The sequence below is a fragment of the Orycteropus afer genome, unplaced genomic scaffold, assembly GCF_000298275.1.
Source record: "Orycteropus afer afer isolate SDZICR_OR568_19922 unplaced genomic scaffold, OryAfe1.0 scaffold00002, whole genome shotgun sequence".
Classification (NCBI taxonomy): domain Eukaryota; kingdom Metazoa; phylum Chordata; class Mammalia; order Tubulidentata; family Orycteropodidae; genus Orycteropus; species Orycteropus afer.
In genome coordinates this window covers 22,468,907-22,494,077 of record NW_006921589.1, presented here as the reverse complement: position 1 = coordinate 22,494,077, position 25,171 = coordinate 22,468,907, and the positions used below count along the sequence as shown (strand labels likewise).

At 38.3% G+C, this 25,171-nt stretch overlaps 1 protein-coding gene across 1 annotated transcript in view; it reads left to right on the top strand.

Annotated features, from left to right (window-relative positions):
- The window catches only part of UNC80 (unc-80 homolog, NALCN channel complex subunit), a 282,090-nt gene that overhangs the window by 36,486 nt on the left and 220,433 nt on the right, over window positions 1–25,171 (top strand). The window contains exons 6-7 of the mRNA XM_042782808.1: window positions 3,319–3,392; window positions 3,850–3,989. Coding sequence (XP_042638742.1) covers window positions 3,319–3,392; window positions 3,850–3,989 — 214 coding nt within the window. The remainder of the gene's footprint in view (window positions 1–3,318; window positions 3,393–3,849; window positions 3,990–25,171) is intronic.

Below are 25,171 nucleotides of genomic sequence, written 5' to 3'. Positions count from 1 at the left end.
AGTTCTGACTCATAGTGTCCCTGTGGACAACAGAACTCAACACTGCCCAGTCCTGTGCCATCCTTAGTATTGTTGTCATACTTGAGCCACTGTGCCAGTCCATTTCATGGAGGGTCTTCCCTTTTTCCACTGACCCTGTACTTAAACAAGCATGATATCCTTCTGGAGGGACTGGTCACTTCTGAAAACCTGTCCAACGTACAAGAGACGAAATCTGGCCATTCTTGCCTCTAGGAAGCATTCTGGCTATACTTCTTCCAAGACAGATGTGTTCATTCTTCTAACAGTCCATGGTATTTTCATTATTCTTTGCCAACACCATGATTCAATGCATCAATTCTTCATTCTTCCTTATTCATGTGCAGATTTTATAAACATATGAGATGATTAAAAATACCATGTCTTGGGTTAGGCCCACCTTAGTGTTCAAACTGGCATCTTTGCTCTTTAATACTTTAAAGAGGTCTTTTGCAGCAGATTTGTCCAATGCAATATGTCATTTGATTTCTTGACTGCTGCTTGCAAAGGCATTGATTATAGATCCAAGCAAAATAAAATCCTTGACAACTTCAATCTTTTCTCCATTTATAATAATGTTGCATATTGGTTGAGTTGTAAAGACTTTGTTTTCTTCATGTTGAGGAGTAATCCATACTGAAGGCTGTAGTCTTTGATCTTCATCAGTAAGTGTTTCAAGTCCTCTTTTTCTTTTCAGCAAACGAGGTGGTGTCATCTGCATATCTCAAGTTGTTAACGTTTCTTCCTCCAATCCTGATGCCATGTTATTCTTCATATAGTCCAGCTTCTCACATTATTTGCTCATCATGCATATTGAATAAGTATGGTGAAAGCACACAACCCTGACACACACCTTTCCTTATTTTAAAACATGCAATATTCCCTTGTTCGGTTTGAACAATAACCTCCTGGTGTATGTACCGGTTCCTCATGAGCACAATTAAGTGTTCTGGAATTCCCATTCTTCACAATGTTACCTATAATTTTTTATGATCCAAATAGTTGAAAGTCTTTGCATAGCCAGTAAAGCACAGTAAATGTTTTTCTGGTGTTCTTTGCTTTCAACCGAGATCCAACTGACAATGATATCTCTCATCCCACACCCTTTCCTAAATATCGCTTGAATTTCTGACAGTTCCCTGTTGAGGTACTGCTGCAACTATTTTTGAATTATCTTCAGCAAAATTTTACTTGCATGTGATATTAACAATATGTTCTATAGTTTCTGCATTCTGTTGGATCACTTCTTTTTTTGGAATGAACACAAATGTGGATCTCTTCCAGTCAGTTGGCCAGGTAGCTGTCTTCCAAATTTCTTGACACAAGAATGAATGAATGCTTCCAGTGCTGCATCTGTTTGTTGAAACATCTCTGTGGGTATTCCATCAATTCCTAGAGCCTTTACACCAATTCCTTCAGGGCAGCTTGGACTTCTTTCTTCAAGAGCACTGGTTCTTGATTCTATGCTACCTTCTGAAATGGCCGAACGTCAATCAGCTCTTTTTATTATAGTGACTCTGTGTATTCCTTCCATCTTCTTTTTATGCTTCCTGCTTCGTTCAATATTTAGCCTATAGAATCCTTCAATATTGCAACTCGAGGCTTGAATTTTTTCTTCAGTTATTTTAGCTTTAGAAATGCTGAGCATATTCTTCAGAATAATGCCTTTTGGTTTTCTAATACCAGGTCTTTGTACATTTCATTATAATACTTTACTTTGTCTTCTTGAGCTGTGTTTGAAATCTTCTCTTCGCCTCTTTCATTTCATTGTTTCTTTGATTCACTTTACCTACTCTCTGTTCAAGAGCAAGTTTCAGAGTCTCTTCTGATATCCATTTTGATCCTTTCTTTCTTTCTTATCTTTCTAATGACCTTTTATTTTCTTCATGTATAATGTCCTTGATGTTATCCCACAACTCCTCTGCTTTTTGGTGTTCGATGCATCAAATCTCTTCTTCAGATGCTATCTAAATTCAGATGGGATATGTTGTTATTGTTGTTTTGCCGTCGAGTTGGCCCCGACTCATAGCAACCCCTCCTTGGGTTTCCGAGGCAGTATCACTACGGAAGTAGGATTGCCCAACCTTCCTTCCAAGGAGTGGCTGGTGGGTTTGAACCGCCAGCCTTCTGGTGAGCAGTCAAGTGCCTTAGGCACTATGCTACCAGAGCTCCCAGATGGGATATACTCAAGGTTATATTTTAGCTCTCCTGGACTTATTTATTTTCTTCAGCTTCAACTTAAATTTGCATGTGAACAATTGGGGTTGTCATAAGTCATAATTGACCTGACCTCAACAAGTTTTGTTTTTTCCTAAAACTGTTTCTCAGTGAGGAGTAAATGAGAGTTCACATAAAATGCTCATTTATAGTAAGTGCATAATAAATTCCAGCCTTCTATTCTCAACCCTCTTTTAGAGTCAATAATAAAAATGAAAAAGAGATAAATTGGAGGAAATCCGTAACTTCTTGTTATTGAGTCAATTCTAGTGCATAGTAATGCTAATAGGACATAGTAGAACTGCCTCAATGCTGTAATATTTATGGAGGCCTACCCACATTTTTCTTCCATTGAGTGGCTGGTGGGTTAGAACCTCCAGCCTTTGGGTTAGCAGCCTAACATTTAACCACTCTGCCACCAGGGCTCCTTGGGAAATCTATGTTGTTGTTGTTGTTGTTATGTGCTGTCGAGTCGGACGCGACTCATAGCGACCCCTCCTTGGGTTTCCGAGGCAGTATCACTACGGAAGTAGATTGCCCCATCTTCCTTCCGAGGAGTTGCTGGTGGATTTGAACCGCCAGCCCCCTAGTTAGCAGTCAATTGCCTTTAGCCACTATGCTACCAGAGCTCCCAGGAAATCTATAGAGGGATAAAATATTTAAAGAATGTGTGTGTGTGTACATATACATATATATACAATTTCTGTATGTATGTATATGTGTGTGTGTGTAAAGTTATAGCTGTACTTTGTTTACTTCATAGGGTTTTTCTGCAGTCAATAGGAGATTTATGCATGTAAAAGTGTTTTGTAAAGGGAAAGAAATTATTATAAACAAGTTTACATACTTTTTCCCCTTTTAATTCAACATTACTATTCATACTGATAACCTAGAAATGCTAAGAATTTTCAATTGGTTACTTGATTTCTCTTACATATGTTTTTAAATTTTTTTTTAGTGATGATTATATCCACTAAAATAGTATTTTAAGTTGAAAGTGAAATTAACTTATGAAATAAAATGAATTTATCATAATCTTACTAAATTATCTATCAAATTTCTTCTATATTTCCATTCTTGTAGCCAAGAGAAGTTCTCCCATCAACAGTCAAAGTCAGACCTGTGAATCACCAAATCAAGATGCCAGACACCGAGAGGTGAGTTTCTTATGACCATAAATAGAAGGAAGATAACAATTGCTTGTAAGATAGTATAGTGTGAAGGGTGAAACAAGAGTTCTAGAATCCTACTACTGGGGTTCAAAGCTGGGTCCTCTTCTTCCCTGAATGTGAAAACAACCTTGAATTTTCTATTTATCTCATATGAAAAATAATTTTATGTAGAAATGTATGTGGTGGTAGTGAAACAAGACAATGTATGAATAGTATAATATATGAATAGCACACTCAGTACTACAGTGTAATAAGCACTCGCTAAATGTTAGTTATCATTATTCATCCCACATTAAATAAAGTAGGGTTTTGTAATCAACATCTGTGGCATTATAATTAGCTATGCTGCAAAAATATAAGAAGCTCATGAATGCATAATGGTAGCTAATTCTATATGATATACCTGCCAAATAAAATAATCTGTCATCTCTGTCTTCAAAAGGGACTCCAGGTAGTTTGTGAAACCTTCCAGTCAGATTCCATCTCACCTACAGCCACTATTTCAGGCTGCCACCGAGTGAACTCCTTTGATGGAAGTCTGTCTTCCCAAACTTCCCAGGAAAGAGGCCCAACCCATTCCAGGTACATGAGTGCAATGTTAGGGATAAAAATGTATCTTTAATCACTAAAAGTTAAATAGATATTTTTTTAGCAACTGAAAATGTTTATATGCACGATATGTGTGTATGTATTCATGCCAAGGTATAACTGGACTGAAAAGTCCAAAAATGTGCTATGTATGAATGACTTTCATTTAAACCAACTGGAGTAGAAGTACCACCATTTGTGGTGACAGCAGTCAAGAAATAAAACAGCTTATTGAGTTGGGCAAATTTGCTGCAAAAGACCTCTTTAAAATGATAAAGAACAAAGATGTCACTTTGAAGACCTCACCCAAGCCATGGTATTTTCAATAGCCTCATATGCATGTGAAAGGTAGACAATGAATAAGGAAAGCCACAAAAGAATTGTTGTATTTGAATTGTGCTGTTGTCAAAGAATATGCAGTGTTCCATGGACTGCTTGAAAAACAAACAAATCTGTCTTGGAGAAAGTGCAACCAGAATGCTCCTTAGAAGTGAGAATAGCCAGATTTCATCTCTCATACTTTGGTCATGTTGTCAGAGGGACCCGTCCCTGGAGAAGGATATCATGCTTGGTAAACTAGAGGGTCTTCAACAAAATGGATTGACACAGTGGCTTCAACAACCAGCTCAAGCATAGCAAGAACTGTAAAAATGGTGCAGGGCCAGAGAGTGTGTCCTTCAATTGTGCTTAGGGTCACTATGAATCAGAGCCACCTCAACAACAGAGTGGAAGGAGCCCTGGTAGAGTACTGATCATACACACAACTGTGAACGAAACTGGAACTTACCAGACACCCCATGAGAGAAAAGATCTGGTGATCTGTTTCCATAAAGATTTGTTCTTGTTAGGTGCCACTGACTAAGTTTTCAGCTCATAGTGACCCTATGTACAACAAAATGAAATGTTGCCTGGTTCTGCACCATCTCCTAGTTGCCATTTTGAGCACCCTCTTGCAACCACTGTGTCACTCCATCTCCTTGAGGGTCTACCTGTTTTTCACTGACCCTGTACTTTACCAAGGATAGTATCCTTCTCCAGGGACTGGTCTCTTCTAATAATATATCCAAATTAAGTAAGACAAAGTCTCACCAACCTTACTTGCAGGGAGCATTCTGGGTGTACTTCCTCCCAGACAGGTTTGTTCATTCCTCTGGTAGTGCATGATATGTTCAATATTCTTTGGCAACACCATAATTCAAAGATATCAATTTTTCTTCATTATTCCTTATTAATTGCCCAGCTTTTGCATGCATATGAGGTGATTGAAAATACCATGGCTTCGGTCAGAAGCCCCTTAGTCTTCAAAGTTACATCCTTGCTTTTTAACCCTTTAAAGAGAAATTTTGCAGTAGATCTGCCAATGCAGAACATTCTTTGATTTCTTGATTACTACTTCCATGGGCATTGATTGTGGATCCAAGTAAAATTAAATCCTTGGCAACTTCAATCTCTTCACCTTTTATCATGATATTGCTTATTGGTCCAGTTGCGAGGATTTTTGTTTTCTTTATCTTGAGGTGTAATCCATACTGAAGGCTACAATCTTTTATCTTCATTAGTAAGTGGTTCAAGTTCTCTTCAATTTTAGCAAGCAAGATGGTGCCATCTGCATATCACAGGCTGTTAATGAATCTTTCCCCAACTTCATGCCACCTTCTTCTTCATATAGTCCAGCCTCTTGTATTCCTCAGCATACAGATTTAATAAGTACGGTGAAGGAATACAACCCTGACATACACCTTTCCTGATTTTAAACAACTCAGTCTCCCCTTGGTCAGTTCAAATAACTACCTCTTGATCTGTGTACAAGTTCCTTAAGAGTACAATTTAAGTGTTCTGGAATTCCCATTATTCATAATGTCACCTGTAATTTGTTATGACCCACACAGTTGAATGCCTTTGTGTAGTCAATGAAACAAAGGTAAATGTCTTTCTGGTATTCTCTGCTTTCAGCCAAGGTCCATCTAGGTCAGAAATGATATCCTGTGTTCCACATCCTCTTCTGAATCTGGCATGAATTTCTGGCAGTTTCCCTGTTGATGCATTGCTGCAGCCATTTTAAAATTATATTTAGCAAAACTTTACTTGCATGCAATAACAATGAAATTATTGAACAATTTCTACATTATGTTGGATCTTCTCTCTTCGGAGTGGACAAAAATATGGATCTCTTCCAGTCAGTTGGCTAGTTAGCTATCTTGCAAATTTCTTGGCATGAACAAGTGAGTGCTTCCAATGTTGCATCTGTTTGTGGAAATATCTCCATTGGCGTTCCATCAATTCCTGGAGCCTTGTTATTTTTTGCAAATTACTTCTATGAAACTTGGATTTTTTCTTCAATACCACTTATTTTATATGCTACCACCTGAAATGGTTGAACACCAACCAATTCTTATTGGTACAGTGACTCCATGTATTTTTTCCAACTTCTTTTGATGCTTCCTGCATTGTTCAATATTTTGCCTATAGAATCCTTCAATACTGCAACTCGAGGCTTGATTTTTTTCCTTCAGTTCTTTCAGATTGAGAAATGTCAATTGTGTTCTTCCCTTTTGATTTTCTGACTCCAGGTCTTTGCACGTTTGCACATTTCATAATGCTTTACACTTTATGTCTTCTTGAGCTGCCCTTTGAAATCTTTTGTTCAGATCTTTTACTTCATCATTTCTTCCATTTGCTTTAGCTACTCTAGGTTAAAAAGCAAGGTTTAGAGTCTCTTCTGACATATGCTTTGGTCCTTTCTTTCTTTCCAGTCTTTTCAATTGACCTTTTTCTTTCTTAATGTATGATATTCTTGATGTCATCCCACAACTCATCTGATCTCCAGTCTTAGTGTTCAATGTATCAAATCTATTCTTCACATGGTCTTTAAATTCAGATATGATATAATCGAGGTCATATTTAAGCTATTGTGGAGTTTTTTTAATTTTCTTCAGCTTCAATTTGAACTTGTGTGTTCCACAATCGGCCCCTGGCCTTGTTCTAACTGTTGATTTTGAGCTTCTCCATCATCTCTTTCCACAGATGTAGTCTATTTGATTCTGTGTAATCCACCCAGTGAAGGCTATGTCTGTAGTCACCATTTATGTTGTTGAAATAGCAATGAATAGATTGTTGATCTTGAAAACTTCTATCTTCTAATCTTCAACATTGTTTCTAGCACTGAGGCCCTGTTTCCAACTTCTGATCCTTTTTACTTGTATCCAACTTTCCCATTACAATTATCAGTAATTATCAATGCATCTTGATTGCATGTTTGATCAATTTCAAATTGTAAAACTTGGTAAAAAATATTCAATTTCTTCATCTTTGACATTAATAGTTGGTGCATAAATTTGAATAATAGTCACATTAACTGGTCTTCCTTGCAGGTGTATGGATATTATCTTATCGCTGACAATGTTGTACTTAGAATAGATCTTGAAATGTTCTTTTTTCAATAAACATAATGCCATTCCTCTTTAATTTTTGATTCCCAGCATAGGAGACCATAAACCAAACCAAAACCAAACTCAATGCCATTTAGTCAGATCCAACTGCTAGCGACCCCTCCTTGGGTTTCTGAGGCAGTATTACTACAGATGTAGGTTGCCCAGCCTTCCTTCCAAGGAGTGGCTGGTGGGTTTGAACCACCAGCCTTCTGGTTAGCAGTCAAATGCCTTAGTCACTATGCCACCAGAGCTCCTATAGTAGACCATATGATTGTCCAAAGCAAAGTGGCCAATACCAGTCCATTTCACTAATGCTTAGGATATCAATCTTAATGTCCGTCTATCATTTTTGATGGCCTCCAATTTTCTCATATTTATAGTTTGTATATTTCATGTTCTGATTATTCCTTGATATTTGTAGCTGTAAAGATTACAGCCTAGGAAACACTACACGACAGTCTACCCTGTCCTATAAATCATAATTGACTAAATGGCACATAACTACAACAGATAGAAATGGGAAGACTTCTAATTTAATGAGATGTCTGAATTAAAGAATATTTTAGATATCTAAGTGTAGAATCTCAAATGATACTACCAAAGGTTATGTTGCATAGATTCTTCAATGTACAAGAATATTTTATAACAGCAAATCTTTTTTGTTAAAATTTATGCTTCTCAAGTGCTCATAAGGAATTGAAAAGTCTGTTCTTTATCGGCCTTCTAAACCTGCTTTTGTTCCTTTCTATGCGTTATGACCAGCCCCTCCTCGGAAGGAAGGTTGGGCAATCTACTTCCGTAGTGATACCACCTCGAAAATCCAAGGAGAGGTCGCTGTGAGTCGGGTCTGACTCAACAGCACATAACAACAACAACATCCGTTATGAATTTGCGTACAAATATCTTTTCCAGGGATCAGAACTAGTATACTTTTACTACTACCTGGTGTGATTCTGAAAGGCTGAGTTCATGACTTTTGCCTTCCTAACTCCATCTACAGGTCTGAGACCATTTTTATATCTCTACTTACAAATGAAGTTGCAGTCTAATGAGTAATATTTTAAAAGGAGGTGATGTTTTTAGACTGCTTTATTGAGGGGTAATTACATGCCATAAAGTGCATTGTTTTAAGTGTACAGTTAATGATTTTTAGTAAATTTACAGACTTGTGCAACTATCATCACACTCCAACTTTAGAACATTTCCTCACTCAAAAATACCCCTTGTACCTATCTGCATTTACTCTCACTTCCACCCCAGCTCCGGAAAACCACCACTATAAATGCACTCCCTGTCTATGTAGATTTATATTTCTGGACATATCATTTAAATGGAATCATACAATATGTGGGGTTTTTACATCTGGTTTATTTTTGTGTGTCCATATGTTTTTAATTCTATTGGGTAGATACAAGGAGGAGAGTTGCTGAGTCATATGGTAAATTTATGTTTAATTTTTAAGAAGCTGCTAAAGTGTTTCCCCAAATGGATGCATCATTTTATTACATTCCCATCAGCAATTTATGAGGGCTATCTGTATATCTGTAGCAATACTAGTTATCATTTACCTTTTATTATTTTGTTGTTGTTGTTGTTATGTGCCGTCGAGTCGGCCCCGACTCATAGCGACCCCTCCTTGGGTTTCCGAGGCAGTATCACTACAGAAGTAGGATTGCCCAACCTTCCTTCCGAGGAGTGGCTGGTGGGTTTGAACCGCCAGCCGTCTGGTTAGCAGGCAAGTGTCTTAGCCACTATGCCACTTTATTTTTATTTTACTATTTTATTTATTTCTTTTATTGTGCTTTGGGTGGGTACAAGTTTATGGAGCAGAATTTTTCTTACATCCAACAGTTCATGTATATTTGACTTCATGCCCTGATTAGCATCCCCAACCCTAACCTCCTGTCCTCCCCTCCCTTCCCTCTGACCCCCACCCTCCCTGTGCCCTTCTTAACTATCCACTCCTGTCTATGCAACTTTCCCACCACGTGAATGCTGCCCCTCTGGTGCCCCATGGCTGATTGCTTCAAAGGGTGTAGCTCCATGGAATAGGTGGGTGCATTGCCCTGGGTTGGGTGTTCTGCATATAAGTCTTTCTACTGTTGGGCTGAGAGCCAGACCTAGGGAGTGAGTCCTATCCCAGGCCCAAAAGGTATCCCAGGGCCATGGTCTTGGGGGTCACACCAGACTGCATCAGACAAGTAATTCTGGTCATTACTGTGTTTTTGAGTTTTGTTCCACATTACTCCTCCTACCCTATCCAGGATCTCCAGTTTTGATCCCTTCCCGAGTGGCTGGCATTGGTAGCTGGGCACCATCTAGTTCTTCTGGTCTCGAGGTCCATCATGTCCTAGGGCTGATTGCTTCCAAATGCCCTTGATTTCCTTCACTCTTCTTTGCTTCAGATGAGAGGAGACCATGAGTTGCATCATAGATGGCCACTCAAAAGATTTTAAGACCTCAGTAGCTACTCACCAAATTAGGTAGGGGAACAAGATTTTTATGTACTATGTTGTGCCAGTTGAGCCCAGTTTCACCCAATACCATGGTCCTGAGTCAGCAAGCCCAGTGGTTCTCTTTCCCAAGGTGCTGGGCTATCTCTGAGGGATTACTCCAACTCTGTGTTCTGTTGCTTCTGAACTGATGGTGGTTATTTTGTATCATTAGTATCTATGCAAGATTATCTTCAGCTAAATCTATCATTGGTCTTAAGGTACATCCATTTTCACCAACACCCTTCTGATCTTCTCAGTTGTCTATGCATTTATCTGCAGCCTGGTGTTTGGTGTTAGTGGTAATGCAGTATTGCACATATACTAATATTTTTCTCCTTGTCTATATCTTATGCACATGTTTCGGTGTCCTCCCTTTCCCCAATGTTATCATACTGGTCACAGACTCTCTATACTGGTCCTTCCCTTACCTAAATTGGCATATGGCCCCCAACTAGTCTGAAATATTCCCTCCACTTCCCTCCCATCCCCAATAACCTACAAAGTGAGTTCCCTTCCCTAAGCAAACTCTTCCTTGACTTTTTACAGTAATGGGTTGATACAATATTTTTCCTTCTGTGATTGATTTATTCAGCATAATGTCCTCCAGATTCGACCACGTTGTAAGATGATTTGTGTATTCTTCATTATTCTTTAATGTAGCATAGTATTCCATTGTGTGAATGTACCATAATTTGGTTATCCATTCATCTGCCAATGGGCATTTAGGTTGTTTCCATCTCTTTGCTACAGTGAATTGCGCTGCGATGAACATGGGTGTGCATATGTCTGTTTATGTCCTGTCTCTCACCTCTTTAGGATATATTCCTAGTAATAGAATTGCTTGTTCAAATGGTATTTCTATTTTCAGTTTTCTAATGCCATACCATTTCCACAATGGTTGTACCATTTTACAGTCCCACCAGTGGCGTATGAGAGTTCCAATCTCTCTACAACCTCGCCAGCCTTTGTTATTTTCTGTCCTGTTGAACTTTGCTATTATTACCAGAGAGGATAATATGTCGTTGTTTTGATCTGCATCTCTCTAATGGCTATTGATCGTGAGGATTTCCTGTATTTGTTGGCTGCCAGCATATCTTCTTTAATGAAGTGTCTATTCATGTCCCTTGCCCATATTTTAATTGGATTGTTTGTCTTTTTTGGCTTTGAGGTGTTGAAGTTTTCTATAAATTTTGGAGATAAGTCCTTTGTCAGATATGTCATAGGCAAAAATTTTCTCCCAATCTGTAGGTTCTCTTTTTACCCCTTTTGGAGAAGTCTTTTGATGTGCATAAGAATTTAGTTTTTAAAAGGTCCCAGTCATCTAACTTCTCTTCCACTGCCTGTGGATTCTGGGTTATGCTTGATTGTCTATTTATGCTGTAAATTAAGGCCCCTATATTTGCTCCTATTTTATCTTTGATAAGCTTTGTAGTCTTGGGTTTTACATTTAAGTCTTTGATCCAACTTGAGTTTGTGTGTATGGAGTGAGGAGGTATGGGTCTTGTTTAATTTTTCTGCAGATGTTGTTGTTGTTGTTATGTGCCATCGAGTCAGACCCGACTCATAGCGACTTCTCCTTGGGTTTCCAAGGCATTATCATTATGGAAATAGATTGCCCAACCTTCCTTCTGAGGAGTGGCTGGTGGGTGTGAACCGCCAGCCTTCTGGTTAGCAGTTAAGTGCCTCAGGCACTATGCTACCTGCTTTCTGCAGATAGTTTTACAATTTTGCCCGTACCATTTGTTAAAGAGGCTATCTTTCCCCCATTTAATAGGTTTCAATCCTTTGTCAAAGATCAGCTGTCCATAGAAGGATCGGTCTGTTTCTGGGTTTTTGATTCTGTTCCATTGATCTACCTGTCTATCATTGTACCAATACCACACTGCTTTAATTACTGTGGCTGTATAGTAGCTTTTGAGATCTGGGACTGTGAGACCTCCTACTTTGTTTTTCTTCTTCAGCAGTGCTTTGCTTATCTGAGGTCTCTTCCTTTTCCATATGCAGTTAATAATTGTTTTCTCCATATCCTTAAAAAAATGTTCATGGTATTGGGATTGGGATTGCATTGAATGTGTAGGTTGCTTTGGGTAGTATTGACATTTTCACAATGTTCAGTCTTCCTATCCATAAGCAAGGCAGCTTCTTCCATTTATGTAGGCCCCTTATAGTTTCTTGTAGTAGTGTTTTATAGTTTTCTTTGTATAGGTCTTTTGTGTCTCTGGTAAGATTTATTACTAGATATTTTATATTTTGTTTGCTGAAAGTGAAGATGACTTAAGGCACCTACTGATGAAGGTTGAAGAATACAGTCTGCAGTATGGATTACATCTCAATATAAAGAAAACAAAAATCCTCACAACTGGACCAATGAGCAGCATCACATTAAATGGAGAGAAGTTTGAGGTTGTCAAGGAATTCACGTTGCTTGGTTCTACAATCGATGCCAACGGAAGCAGCAGTCAGGACATTAGACGACGTGTAGCATTGGGAAAGTCAACTGCGAAGGAACTGTTTCAAGTGCTGAGGAGCAAGGATATCTCCTTGAGGACTAAGGTGTGCCTGACACAAGCCATGATATTTCCAATCACCTCGTATGCATGTGAGAGCTGGACAATGAGTAAAGAAAACCGAAGAAGAGTTGATGTTTTTGAGTTGTGGTGCTGGCGAAGAATGCTGAAAGTACCATGGACTGCTAAAAGAACTAACAGATCTGTCCTGGAGGAAGTGCAGCCAGAATGCTCCTTGGAAGCAAGAATGGCCAGACTTTGTCTCACCTATTTTGGTCATGTTGTCAGAAGGGACCATTCCCTGGAGAAGGATGTCATGTTTGGTAGGGTGGAGGGTTGATGAAAGAGGGGGAGGCCTTCAACTAGATGGATTGATACAGTGGCTGTGATGATGGGCTCGAGTATAGCAGGGATTGTGGGGCTGGTGCGGGATCGGGCAGTGTTTCATTCTGCTGTGCATGGGGTCGCTATGAGTCGGAAAAGACTCGACGGCACTTAACAACAACAACAATTTTATATTTTTGGTAGCTATTGTAAAGGGTGGGAGCTTTGGTGGCATAGTGCCTAAGGCATGTGACTGCTAACCAGAAGGCTGGTGGTTCAAACCCACCAGCCACTCCTTGGAAGAAAGGTTGGGCAATCTACTTCCATGTTGATACCACCTCAGAAACCCAAGGAGGGGTCACTATGAGTCAGATCCGACTTGCCAGCAGTGAATAGTTTTGGTTGTTTTTTTTTTTAATTGTAAGTGGTATTGTTTCCTTTATTTTCTTTTCAGAGTTCTCTTTGTTGATGTGGAGGAATCCAAATGATTTGTGTACATTGACCTTGAATCCTGTCACTTTACTGAATCTCTATTAGTTCCAGTAATTTTTTTTTTTTTTTTTCTGAGTCTCTTGGGTTTTCTATGTATAGGATCACCACAACCACAAGTAGAGATATCTTTACTTCCTTTTTGCCAATTTGGATGCCTTTTATTTCTCTTTCTTGCCTATTGCCCTGGCTAGGACTTCAGATACTATGTTAAACAGAAGTGGTGATAGGGGCCATCCTTGTCTGGTTCCTGTTTGCAAGGTATTTAGCCACTTTAGTGTCAGAAGCTCTGGTGGTGCTGCCGTTAAAGCATTGGGCTGCTAACCAAAACATCAATAATAGTTCAAACTCACCAACCACTCTGTGGGAGAAAGATGAAGCAGTCTGCTTCCATAAAGATTTACAGCCTTATCTGGAAACAATTAACCCAATGACATGATGGATCCCAAGACCAGAAGGACTAGATGGTGCCCAGCTACCAATGCCAACCACTCAGGAAGGGATCAAAACTGGAGATACTGGATAGAGTGGGAGGAATAATGTGGAACAGAACACAAAAACACAATAATGACCAGAATTACTAGTCAGATGCAGTCTGGTGTGACCCCCAATACCATGGCCCTGGGATACCTTTTGGGCCTGGGATAGGACTCACTCCCAGGGTCTGGCTCTTAGCCCAACAGTAGAAAGACGTAAATGCAGGATGCCCAACCTAGGGCAATGCACCCACCTACTCTATAGAGATAAACCCCTTGAAGCAATTGGCCATGGGGCACCAGAGGGGCAGTATTCATATAGAGGGAAAGTTGGACAGACAGGAGTGGATAGTTAAGAAGGGCATGGGGGGGGGGAGTCATAGGGAAGGGAGGGGAGGACAGCAGGTTAGAGTTGGGGATGGTAGTCAGGGTGTGAAATCAAATATACATGACCTGTTGAATGTAAAACAAATTTTGCTCTGTAAATTTTCACTCAAAGCATAATAAATTAAAAAAAAAAACAAAAAAAGATTTACAGCCTTAGAAACCTTATAGGGCAGTTCTAGCCCATCCTCTAGGATCACTGTGATTCAGAATTGACTTGATGGCATGGTTTAATGGGGTTTTTTGTTTTGGTTTTGGTTTAATAACTGTGGTGACTATCTTTTGATGTGCTTAGTAAGTATTAAAATATCTTCTTTGGTGAAATGTCTATTCAAATAATTTCTCTTCTTTTTAACTGGGATTTTTTAAATTGTTATTGACTTGTAAGTGCTCTTTATATATTCTAGATATAAATCCTTTTTCAGAAGAATAATCTACATTTTTTTCCTCCCAGTATATGGCTGATCTTTTAATTTGATAATTTTTAAATGATCTTCCTCTCCCTGTCACCAGAACTTGCCAACACTAGTGTACTGATTTGTAAAGATTTCTTAGAATTGGTGAAAGTTTTGAGCCATATGAATGCAAGTATTTTTAATGAAAGTTAAAGTTAACCATATTTAAATACTACTATATTATGCTTGAGAAAATACACAAAGAATGCGTTTATCTTTGTGTCTTTATTTTGCACATTGAAGCAAATATCCCAGTTTAATGGTCTTTTTTATTAAATGTAAGTCCCTCCTATATTTGACCAAAATTTGCTTTTGTGTCGTTTCTGTCTATTGTTCTCTTAGTTTTCTACTACTGCATAACAAACTGCCATAAACTTAGTGGCTTAAAACAGCACACATTTATTATCTTACAGTTTTTGTATTTCCAAAGACCAGGCACAACTTAGCTAGGTTTTCTACTTCAGAATCTCACTGTGCTGAAATCCAGGCAGGTGTCGGCAGTTGGGAAGTCTTGTCAAAAGCTGAGATGGAGAAAAATCCACTTGCAAGACCCCTCAGGGTGGCTGGTAGAATTTATCTCCTTGCAGCTGTAGTATTGAGGCCCCATTCTCTTCCTTGCTATTGGTTGGGGGCTCCACTCAGCTCCTAGAGGATATTCATAATTTCTGGCCACATGGGCCACTTCATGAACTACCTCACAACATAACAGGTTATTTCTTCAAAACCTACAAGGAGAGAAATTCTAATTCCACTCTGTTTAGACAAAGTCTTTCTTATATAATATAACATAACAACAAGCATGATGTCCCATCACCTTTGCCATGTATTATCACATCTGGTCATTATCTAGTTCTCTAGTTGAATAGTGTGCTACCACTCACACTCCAATCACCAAACTCCAGCTTTTTGAGTTCTTCATATGCACCATTCTTCCCCCTGGCTCTGAGCTCTGGAGTCTATTGTTCCATCTGCCTGGGTAGTTCTTCCATCTGTCTTAATTTACTCATCTCATCTTTTCAAGACTCAGTTTAAATATCATTTCCTTACTCACCAGAAGAGGCTTTTCACCCATGTTCAACACTCTCACAGAACTCTGCACATTCTTTTATGGTAATGATGGCAATCATAATTTAAATATAAATAGCTGCGTGATTATTTGCTTAATGGCTCTCTATCTCTTTATTTTGTTTTTGTTAAGTACTGTCAAGTTGGCTCCGACTCATAGCAACCTTATGTGTAACAGTAAAATCCGTGAGAGTAGATCTCATGGATTTTATCTCACTTCATCCATGAGTAGATCTCATCTCTTATTCACTGTTCTATTCTAGTGCCTGGCACAGGAGCCTTAGTGAAGGGTGCTGAATAAGTGGATGAACTTAATTTTCACAACAATCATGCAAAGAAGACATTAACCCTTTTTAAAGATGGGGAACTGAAACACAGAGAGATTAAACGTCTGACTCAAGGACATCAAGTTAGGAAGTGGAAGAGCTACACTTGAGCCCGTGCCTAACCAATTCCATGGTCCATACTCTTTCTGCTACTCCCCTAAGATTGGTATTTAGGGAGTTCCTTAGTGGAACTTCTATAGACACCTATTTTACCTACTCAATCATGTTTTTATGGTAGTCCTTTTTCTCCTTTTACCCTCATTGAAAGTGGAAGCATGATTATTTGGTACAGTCATTCCTTTTCAGGAACAAAAATGTTCCTGGATGCTTAGTACCATTTTCCCTGCCCTCTCCTCTGAAACTCAGACCCTATTTAGTCCTTCTCTAATTTGATCCTATAACATTTTAACCCCACTGTCCACTTTACCCTTCCTGACTGTTAACTTCCTTGATGTTCCTCAAACTAAACTCTGCTGTTTTGGTTTGGCTTCATTCTACCTTTCCAAATAATTTTTTAGAGACATTTTCATGGCTTCTCTTCCATGGCCTTCCTCTTAAATGTTGGTATTTCCCACTCCTTACACATTATCCCTCTGAGTGATCTTACTTGCTGTCATGGCTTCAATCATTAGTTACATACCGGAACTATCAAACTTTCATCTCCAATCTAGACATTTCTTTTGTGTTGTATAACCCTGTAATTAACAAACTAATAGATATCTCTACCCATATTTTCCAGGTACCTCACACTCAGCCTGTCCAAAAGTAAATGCATCCTCCTATATTCCCTATGTCAGTAGATTGTATCATTATCAACCCAAATATCCTAGACAAAAATGTGAGGCATAGTCCACCCAAGTCCTTTCCATTCTGCCCTCTTAATATTTCTAAAATACTCTTCTCTCTGATATTAGAGTCACTATCTTAGTGTAGATTCTTATCATCATTCTTAAATTTCTACAGCTATTTCCTAACTGATGCCTCAGAATTCACCTCCTAATTCACTAAGTATATGGTGTTTTGAACGTGATTTAAAATATAACAATCTAATTGTTTTGTTTGCTTGTGTAACACATCTTCAGTGGCCACCTTCATGATACAGGTCACACTTCTGAATAAGTAGACTCAAATCTTCATGATTAGGCCCAGGATTACTTCTCCACACTCCTCTCTTGCCACTTCTTTTTTATAATTATCCTTTGCTAAGCTACTTGGAGTTCCTTAAATACTATATGCTCACTTTTAAATTCTGCCCTTCAAACCCTTTGCTCTTCACATTATAACACCTTTTGTACCCTCATTGAATGATGATACTTCAGTACTAAGCTCAAGAATCAATCCATTAAGCAGCATTTCTTGAACCTGCCAATGTGGCCTAGATGTGCATTTTATATATATATATATATATATATACTGTACATAACCTACACAGTAAAATTTATACTATTGTATGAAGCAAAGCCCCTGAGGACAGAGGCAGAAATTCATTCCTCCTTGCAGATTCAAAGCCTTAATCATCATCAGGTACATATGGATTAGTTCATTATTTAGCCAAATGTCTCTCTATTGCATCTTCTATTGGTAATGTGTTTTGCATTTTGCCACAGTATGTGGTTTCTCCTCGATTAATGACTATCTACATGATGTAGTGATTCTGGAATACTTCAGGCAAGAGAACCCTTTGTTAGGGTAAACAAAAGAAGAGGTTTATCATACCTCTTGCCTACCAAGATCTATGCTTCTCTCAAGATGCATCTTAAAGACCATGTACTATCTATGAAGCTGTCTTATTTCCCATTGCCGCTGTAACAGAATACCACAAGTGGGTGGCTTTAAAGGATAGAAATTTATTTTCTCACCTTACAGGAGGCTATAGGAGCTCTGGTAGCATAGTGCCTAAGGCACTTGACTGCTAACCAGAAGGCTGGAGGTTCAAACCCACCAGACACTCCTAGGAAGGAAGATGGGCAATCTACTTTTGTAGTGATACTGCCTCAGAAACCCAAAGAGGGTTCGCTATGAGTCAGGTCCGACTCAACGGCACATAACAACGATAACAAACAGGAGGCTATATCCAAATTCAGGATCCTAGCTGCAGGAGAAGGCTCTCTGTTAGCTCTAGAGAAGAATCCTCATCTCTTTGCAGCATCTGTAGCCTTGGCATCACTCAGTTCCCTGACGATCTTCACATGGCATCTATCTTCCTCCCGTTGGTGCCTCCTTGTCTTTGTGTCTTTGCTGCTCCTTAAAACTCAGAAGTGATTAGATTTATGACCTATCCTACACGAATATGGCTTCATTAACTTAACAAAGAGATTATAACCACAGGTAAGGGGTTAGGCTTCCAGCGTATATACTTCAGGGCCACAATTCAGTCCTTGCCAGAAACCTTCCATAAAGCTTTCTCCTAGCTCCCTCACCACAGTTTTAGAGTTCTGTTTACCGTATATTTGATTCCACTGTGCATTATACTCAGTTATCTCTGTGTTGATCTTCCAAATAGATTATAAATTCTTTGAAAGTAGAAATTCTCTTTTATTTGTTGGGTACTCCTAGCAACTAGTACAATAGCTTCAATAAGTCAGTGATTAATGTATTTGTTGAAATGAAATGAAAACCAGAAATGACCCAAGAGTTACTCTGTATAGAGAGGATTATCTACTCTGTATAGAGAGGATTATCTACTCTGTAAAATGTTTCATGGTCGTAATAATAGGACATTTATCAAAGTAGAATTTAATTGGTTGTCATGATAAACCTAAAAAATATATTTAGGATATTATCTCCAACCCCCAGTGAGCTGTTCTGTATGTCTCAACAGATGTTGCATACTAATTAGTTCATACTTAAACTTGTAAAAACAAGCTGCATTTCTAGCATATCTATTCTATATTTATAAGTCCTATAAACAGATGAAATATATATAGATAAGTCTAAGCAATATCCATTTTACTGAAATATTTCTACCTTCTGCATGTTTTCATTCTATTGGTATATGACAGTGTATAATTTTTAAGGAGATAATATTACTATGGTCTGCTAAGCCCCAGAGTTTGTCTCTGGGATATTATGCCCATTGATTCACTTAACAACAATTTGTTGAACAGCTACCGAGAACCAGGCGTTATCCTAGATGCTAAGAATATGAGGATGACTCAAGCTTCTTGCCCTCAGGAAATCATGCCTATTTGAAGAAGCAGACACCCAAAGAAATGGTTATGATTCAATATGATCAATGCTATAACACAAATGAATAATTTATCAAAGTTTCTTTAACTCTATGTCTCTTTCCTAAGATTTTAAGAACACCAAGCAACTCTGCATCACTGGCAGACAAAGACTATTTCCACTATATAAAAAGCCTTCTGCCAACAAGTCGATTCCAACTCCTAGCAACCCCCATCTGATGTCTGAGGCAGTAAATCTTTACAGAAGTACATTGCCCAGTCTTCCTTCCATGGAGTGGCTGGTAGATTTGAACCACCAACCTTCTGGTTAGCAGTCAAATGCCTCAGGCACTGTGCTACCAGAGCTCTTTATTTCCTCCATATAGTCATCCAAATTTCAGATTAAAATGAACACTATAAAAATAACAATTAAATGGTATTCATATGTAAGAAATACATAATTACCATTAAGATTTATGAGCTTACTTTTTTTCTACTAAGTGAGAAATTATAATTCTATATAAGATCAAAGACACAGTTTTTACTTGCTCATCATCTTTAACAGACTAGTTGAAGTTACAACAATGTATCAGTTATCTACTGCTCATAATAAATTATCCCAAAATACAGCAGCTTAAAAAAAAGAAACCTAACTCACTGCTATTGAGTTGCTTCCAACTCATAGCTAACCCCGTTTGGGTTTCTGAGGCTATAAATCTTTACAGAAGTAGATTGTTCCATCTTCCTTCTGTGGAGCAGCTGGTGGGTTTGAACCACTGACTCTCCAGTTAGCAGTCAAGCGTCTTATCATTCCACCACTCGAGCTCCTTTAGCAGCTTACAACAAATACTTGTTATCTCACTGAGTTTCTAAGGATCGTGAGTTAGGGAACAACTTGACTGGGTGGTTCTTGCTTAGGTTTTCAGTCAAGGCTGATTTCCACAGAGAAAGAGAGATCAAGACAGAATCTGCAATGCCTTTTATAACCGAATCTCAGACATAATATACCAATACTTCTACCATATACTACTGGTCACACACCAACCTTGGTATATTTTTGGAAGAGACTATACAAAAGTGTGCTGGGAGTTCTGGGAGCATAGTGCCTAAGGCACTTGACTGCTAATCAGAAGGCTGGCGGTTCAAACCCACCAGCCACTCTCGGGAGTAAGGTTGGGCAATCTACTTCCGTAGTGATACTGCCTTGAAAACCCAAGGAGGCATGGCACATAACAACAACAATAACATACAAAGGTGTGAATACCAGAAGGTGAGAATCAATCACTGTGTAAAATCTTAGGTGCTGTGTCTATCACAGTCTGCCTCATGAAGCCATCAAATATTTTAAGAGCTTATATTTCTCACTCATAAATGTTCTCAGCCATAGTAAACATGGGGAATTCTCAAATATAAGCAGCAAATAATGTTTCAGTTCTCTGACAAAATCAAGTGTAAACAGCTCCAATCTCATTGGTCTGAAAAGACAAAGCCAAGTATAATATCCCAGAATTCTTTATGGAAGGACATGTTTTTTTCCATTCCCTGATATTGATCACACCCCAGCATCCACATAAATATATATTCCTTGACACATACATACACACAGTCACCCACAGAACAACATATACCCACATATGTGAATTAGGCCTGGCACTTTAGAAAATTGAATTAGGTCTTCTTTCTGCCTAGCTACAGTGACTGGTTGCCATGGAAATGCTGCACAAGTTAGACCTTTCAGAAAATGCTAATGTTAATGTATCTTCATTGGAGTAGTTCAGGTATTAATCAGAAATGAAGAGACCTTTAATGACAAAGCAATGCCAATATCCTAGCAACAAAAGCTGTCTGCTTGTATAAAATAAATCCAATTACATCATCTTTTGCCCTGACCTTGACTAAACTGAACATCACTCTTCTCTGAACTCTACAATCAGTGAACAGGTAGCTAGTTCTTTAAATTAGCATGTGATTTCATCTTTAATTACTGTATACAAAGACTTTAATTTCTGTTTCATTAAATGCCACACAGAGTCAAGGCCGATTTCCACAGTTCTCTGCCTCTGTAGGTTCTCCATTGTTTCCAGAGAGATTTTCTGCCTTGGATGCTCTACTGTCATCACCCAAACCTAATTAATAACTGGATTTTCTGAAGCTATAGTTTCTTGGAAAATAAATTAAGACAATTCTTATCTTTCTCAATACAGTCTTTTATGTCATGTGTGTTGTTTATTCTACGCATCTAAAAGTAGTGCATGCTAATAATAAAAAATGTTAGAAAGGAAGTAAAAATGTGTGAGCTCACCATGTAGATAGAAACATAAATTTTTGTATCCATGCTTTTCTTCATTATTTTTACATAAACCATTTATGAGGGAAAGTATTCATCCTCTCTCATGAAACTCTTATTTTTCATTTTTCTTCTATAAAATAATTTATAGAATTATAAATTGAAAAGTTGCAAAGAATTGTTTTATCATAATCATAATAATGAGCCTCCTTCTAATTATCTCTCACATGTTAGTTTAGTTGGATAAATAATACATTAATTATAGTTCTTTAATTAACTTTGGTTAGTGACACATTGATTACATTTGATAATGCTGTCTTAAATTAAATAAAAAATATTATTGATTATTCTTCATTTTTATTGGCTGTTCTGTCCAGTAAAGCTCACACTTTAAGCCAAATAAACTAATACTTGAATAACACATTAAAAGAAGGTTCTTTAGGTTATAAATGTTTGTTACATTTGTTGTTTAGAATGTTGTTTTAAATATTAAGCAATTGAAATGTGAATTTACTTAATAAATTTTGATTATATGCAACCTAAGTTACAGACACATTTTTAGATGCTGATCACAACCTCATTTTTGTGAGGTCTCTATGTTCTGCAGTTCTTTATCAGCTGAACTGACAAGCTCTGTTAGAATCGAGTCAACGGCTCTAGGACTCAATATCTCATTAATTACTTTCAGTCAAATCAATTTTATGTACCGAAAAAGACAAATTTAGTCATCCAACACTCTCAAGGGAAAATTTGTCAGCATATCATCTTAGTTATGATGTTTCCATCCAGGAATTGTTTTGGATGTTGGCTTAAAATGTGCCTAATCCATCACCCATCTATCACCTATCAGTTTGCTGTACTGTGGTGGCATGGTGCTGCTATGATGCTGGGATCTATGCTGCCAGTATTTCAAATACCAGTAGGGTCCCCAATGGTGAACATGTTTCAGTAGAACTTCCAGACTAGGAAGAAAGGCCTGACAATCTACTTCTGAATATGAACCATGAAACCCTATGGATATCAACAGGATATTGTGTGATCCAATGCTGGAAGATGAACCCCCTAGTTTGGAAGATAACAATAGACTGAAGCATAGTGGTGATCATGAGGTTGGCAACGCATTGGGCAGCCTGTCTTTCTGTTGTTAATGGGGTTACCATGAATCTGAGCCAACTTGATGGCAATTTAGAACAACAACAATGCAAAAGTCATTTTCTTTGTAATTGTCTTCTAATCTGACTAAGATTCCTTAAGAATTACCTGTGTGATTAATTAAAACAAAGATTCCTGGATTCTATCCTCAGAAATGCTGATTTAGTAAGTCTGGGATCAGACGTAGGAGTCTACATTTTTAAGATGTTCTCTCTTCTCTATAACCCTTGGAATGCTGTGTAATTCATCTTTTGGCATCACACCATATGGAACACTGCCCTTTTGTTGTTGTTAGGTGTCTTTGAGTTGGTTCCAACTCATAGCAACCACATGTACAAAGGAATGAAATACTGCCTGATCCTACACCAACCTCACAATCATTGCTATGATACAGTCCATTGTTGCAGCTGCAGTGTCAATCCATCCATATCATCGAGGATCTTTCTCTTTTTGATTGACCCTCTACTTTACCAAGCATGGTGTCCTTCTTTAGGGACTGGTCCCTCCTGATAACATGACCAAAATACAAGAGATGAAGTCCTGGCACTCTTGTTCTAAGGAGCACTCTGACTGTACTTGACAGATACATTATTTCTTCTGACAGCCCATGGTATATTCAATATTCTTCACCAACACCATAATTCAAAGGAACTAATTCTTCTTCAGTCTTCTTTATTCATTTCCAGATTTCACATGCATATGAGGTGATTAAAAATACCATGGCTTGGGTCAAGTCCACCTTAGTCTTCAAAGTGACATCTTTGCTCTTTAAAACTTTAAAGAGGTCTTTTTCAGCAGATTTGCCCAATGTAATATGGCATTTGATTTCTTGACTGCTGCTTCCATGACATATTGACTGTGGATCCAAGCAAAATAAAATCTTTGACAACTTCAGTCTTTTCTCCATTTACCTTGATGTTGCTTATTGGTCCAGTTGTGAGGATTTTTGTTTTATGCTGAGGTGTAATCCTTGCCCTAGTGATATGAAATAATTTGTAAAACTCTCTAACTTACTAACAGGAAATGTTTGCTGACACTGAGATGTGAAGCATAAAATAAAGGTCAAGAATAACTGTAGGTGGTCCGATGGGGAGAAAATAATTCTATTGAACTATTAATATTCACCTTAACCACAGCAGCCTGGTCAGGAAAACAATAGCTCTCACAGCTCCTAGAATAAATCAAATGACTGTGACAAATGCTACAAGACCTAAAATTACCCACCTTGTAGCCTACCAACCTCATACTTTGTATATTTGCTTTATAAATTCAAGATTACAATGCTGAAGAAAAAAATCCTACTATCCTATGTATAAATGATACACTGAAAGGAGTGGATTAGGTCCCACTTCTTTAAGAAAGAGTAATAGAATGAAATGGGGGAAAGGGAAGAATGGTAAAAAAACCCTTAGGAAACTGGTATAAATGTTAGTTTTTCTCAAAGTGGCCCTGATAAGAAGCAGGTGACACTCTGAGTAATTTGAAACCAGAATAAAACAGGAGCCATTTTCAAAGGTTTGGACAAGAAGTAGAGAAACCATAAGAGCTAGTCAGAATCAAGGGCTGCTACTAGCAGTAAGCCTACCAGAGTAGACTTGAAGGGGCAAAAGAGGGGAAAATTGTGGTGAAGCATGTGGAGAGAATGCTTGACAAGAGATGTGCCCATCAGTGCAGGGACAACACAACCCTAGGTGAACCACTGGGAAGCAGGAGCAGTGGGGAATAAAGTCACCTGCCTTTCAGTCTCCTATAGCTCTCCCTTTGCTAAATTCAGCCAAGAGCCAGAGGGCAGAAGAGCCCTTGAAGGAGTCTGTACAGATAATTCTTCCCAGACAGAGAGGTAGAGAAAGGTGGAGAATGAATGGAGTGGGGAGGCAAGGATGGGGTAAATCAGAGATACCCTGTCCAAGATGGGAACCTAACTTTGAATCCAGCCTCATGCCTATTATGGGAACTTGGCAACTTTCTAAATTCTAAGACTTGGTCTTCTTATTAAAAAGATTAAATTATGAAAAATTTAAATAATAAAACACTGGGCAAGACATTTGACTGCTAACCAAAAGATTGGTGGTTCAAATCCATCAGCTGCTTTGTGGAAGAAAAAGGAGACAGTCTACTTCTATAAAGATTTTCGCCTTGGAAACCCAATGGGGGTTGTTATGAGTCAGAATCGGCTTGACGGCAGTGAGTTTGGTTTGGTTTTCTTTCTTTTTTTTTTTTTTTTAAATGAAAGAGTAGGTATAACATATCATCTAGCAGAAAATAAGACTACACTACTTTGTTTAAAATACACATAAACTATATTTTAAAATGCAGTATATATTGATATTTGAATTATATATCTACTACTGTAGTGATAGGAGCTCTGGTAGCATAGTGCCTAAGGCACTTGACTGCTAACCAGAAGGCTGGTGGTTCAAACCTACCAGCCACTCTTCAGAAGGAAGGTTGGGCAATCCTACTTCCGTAGTGATACTGCCTCGGAAACCCAAGGAGGGGTCGCTATGAGTCGGGGCTGACTTGACGGCAAACAACAACAACAACAACATGATGACATTTATAAACACAAAGAGTTAATGTACATGGTGACTCTGGACACTGGACTCAACCATAGCAAC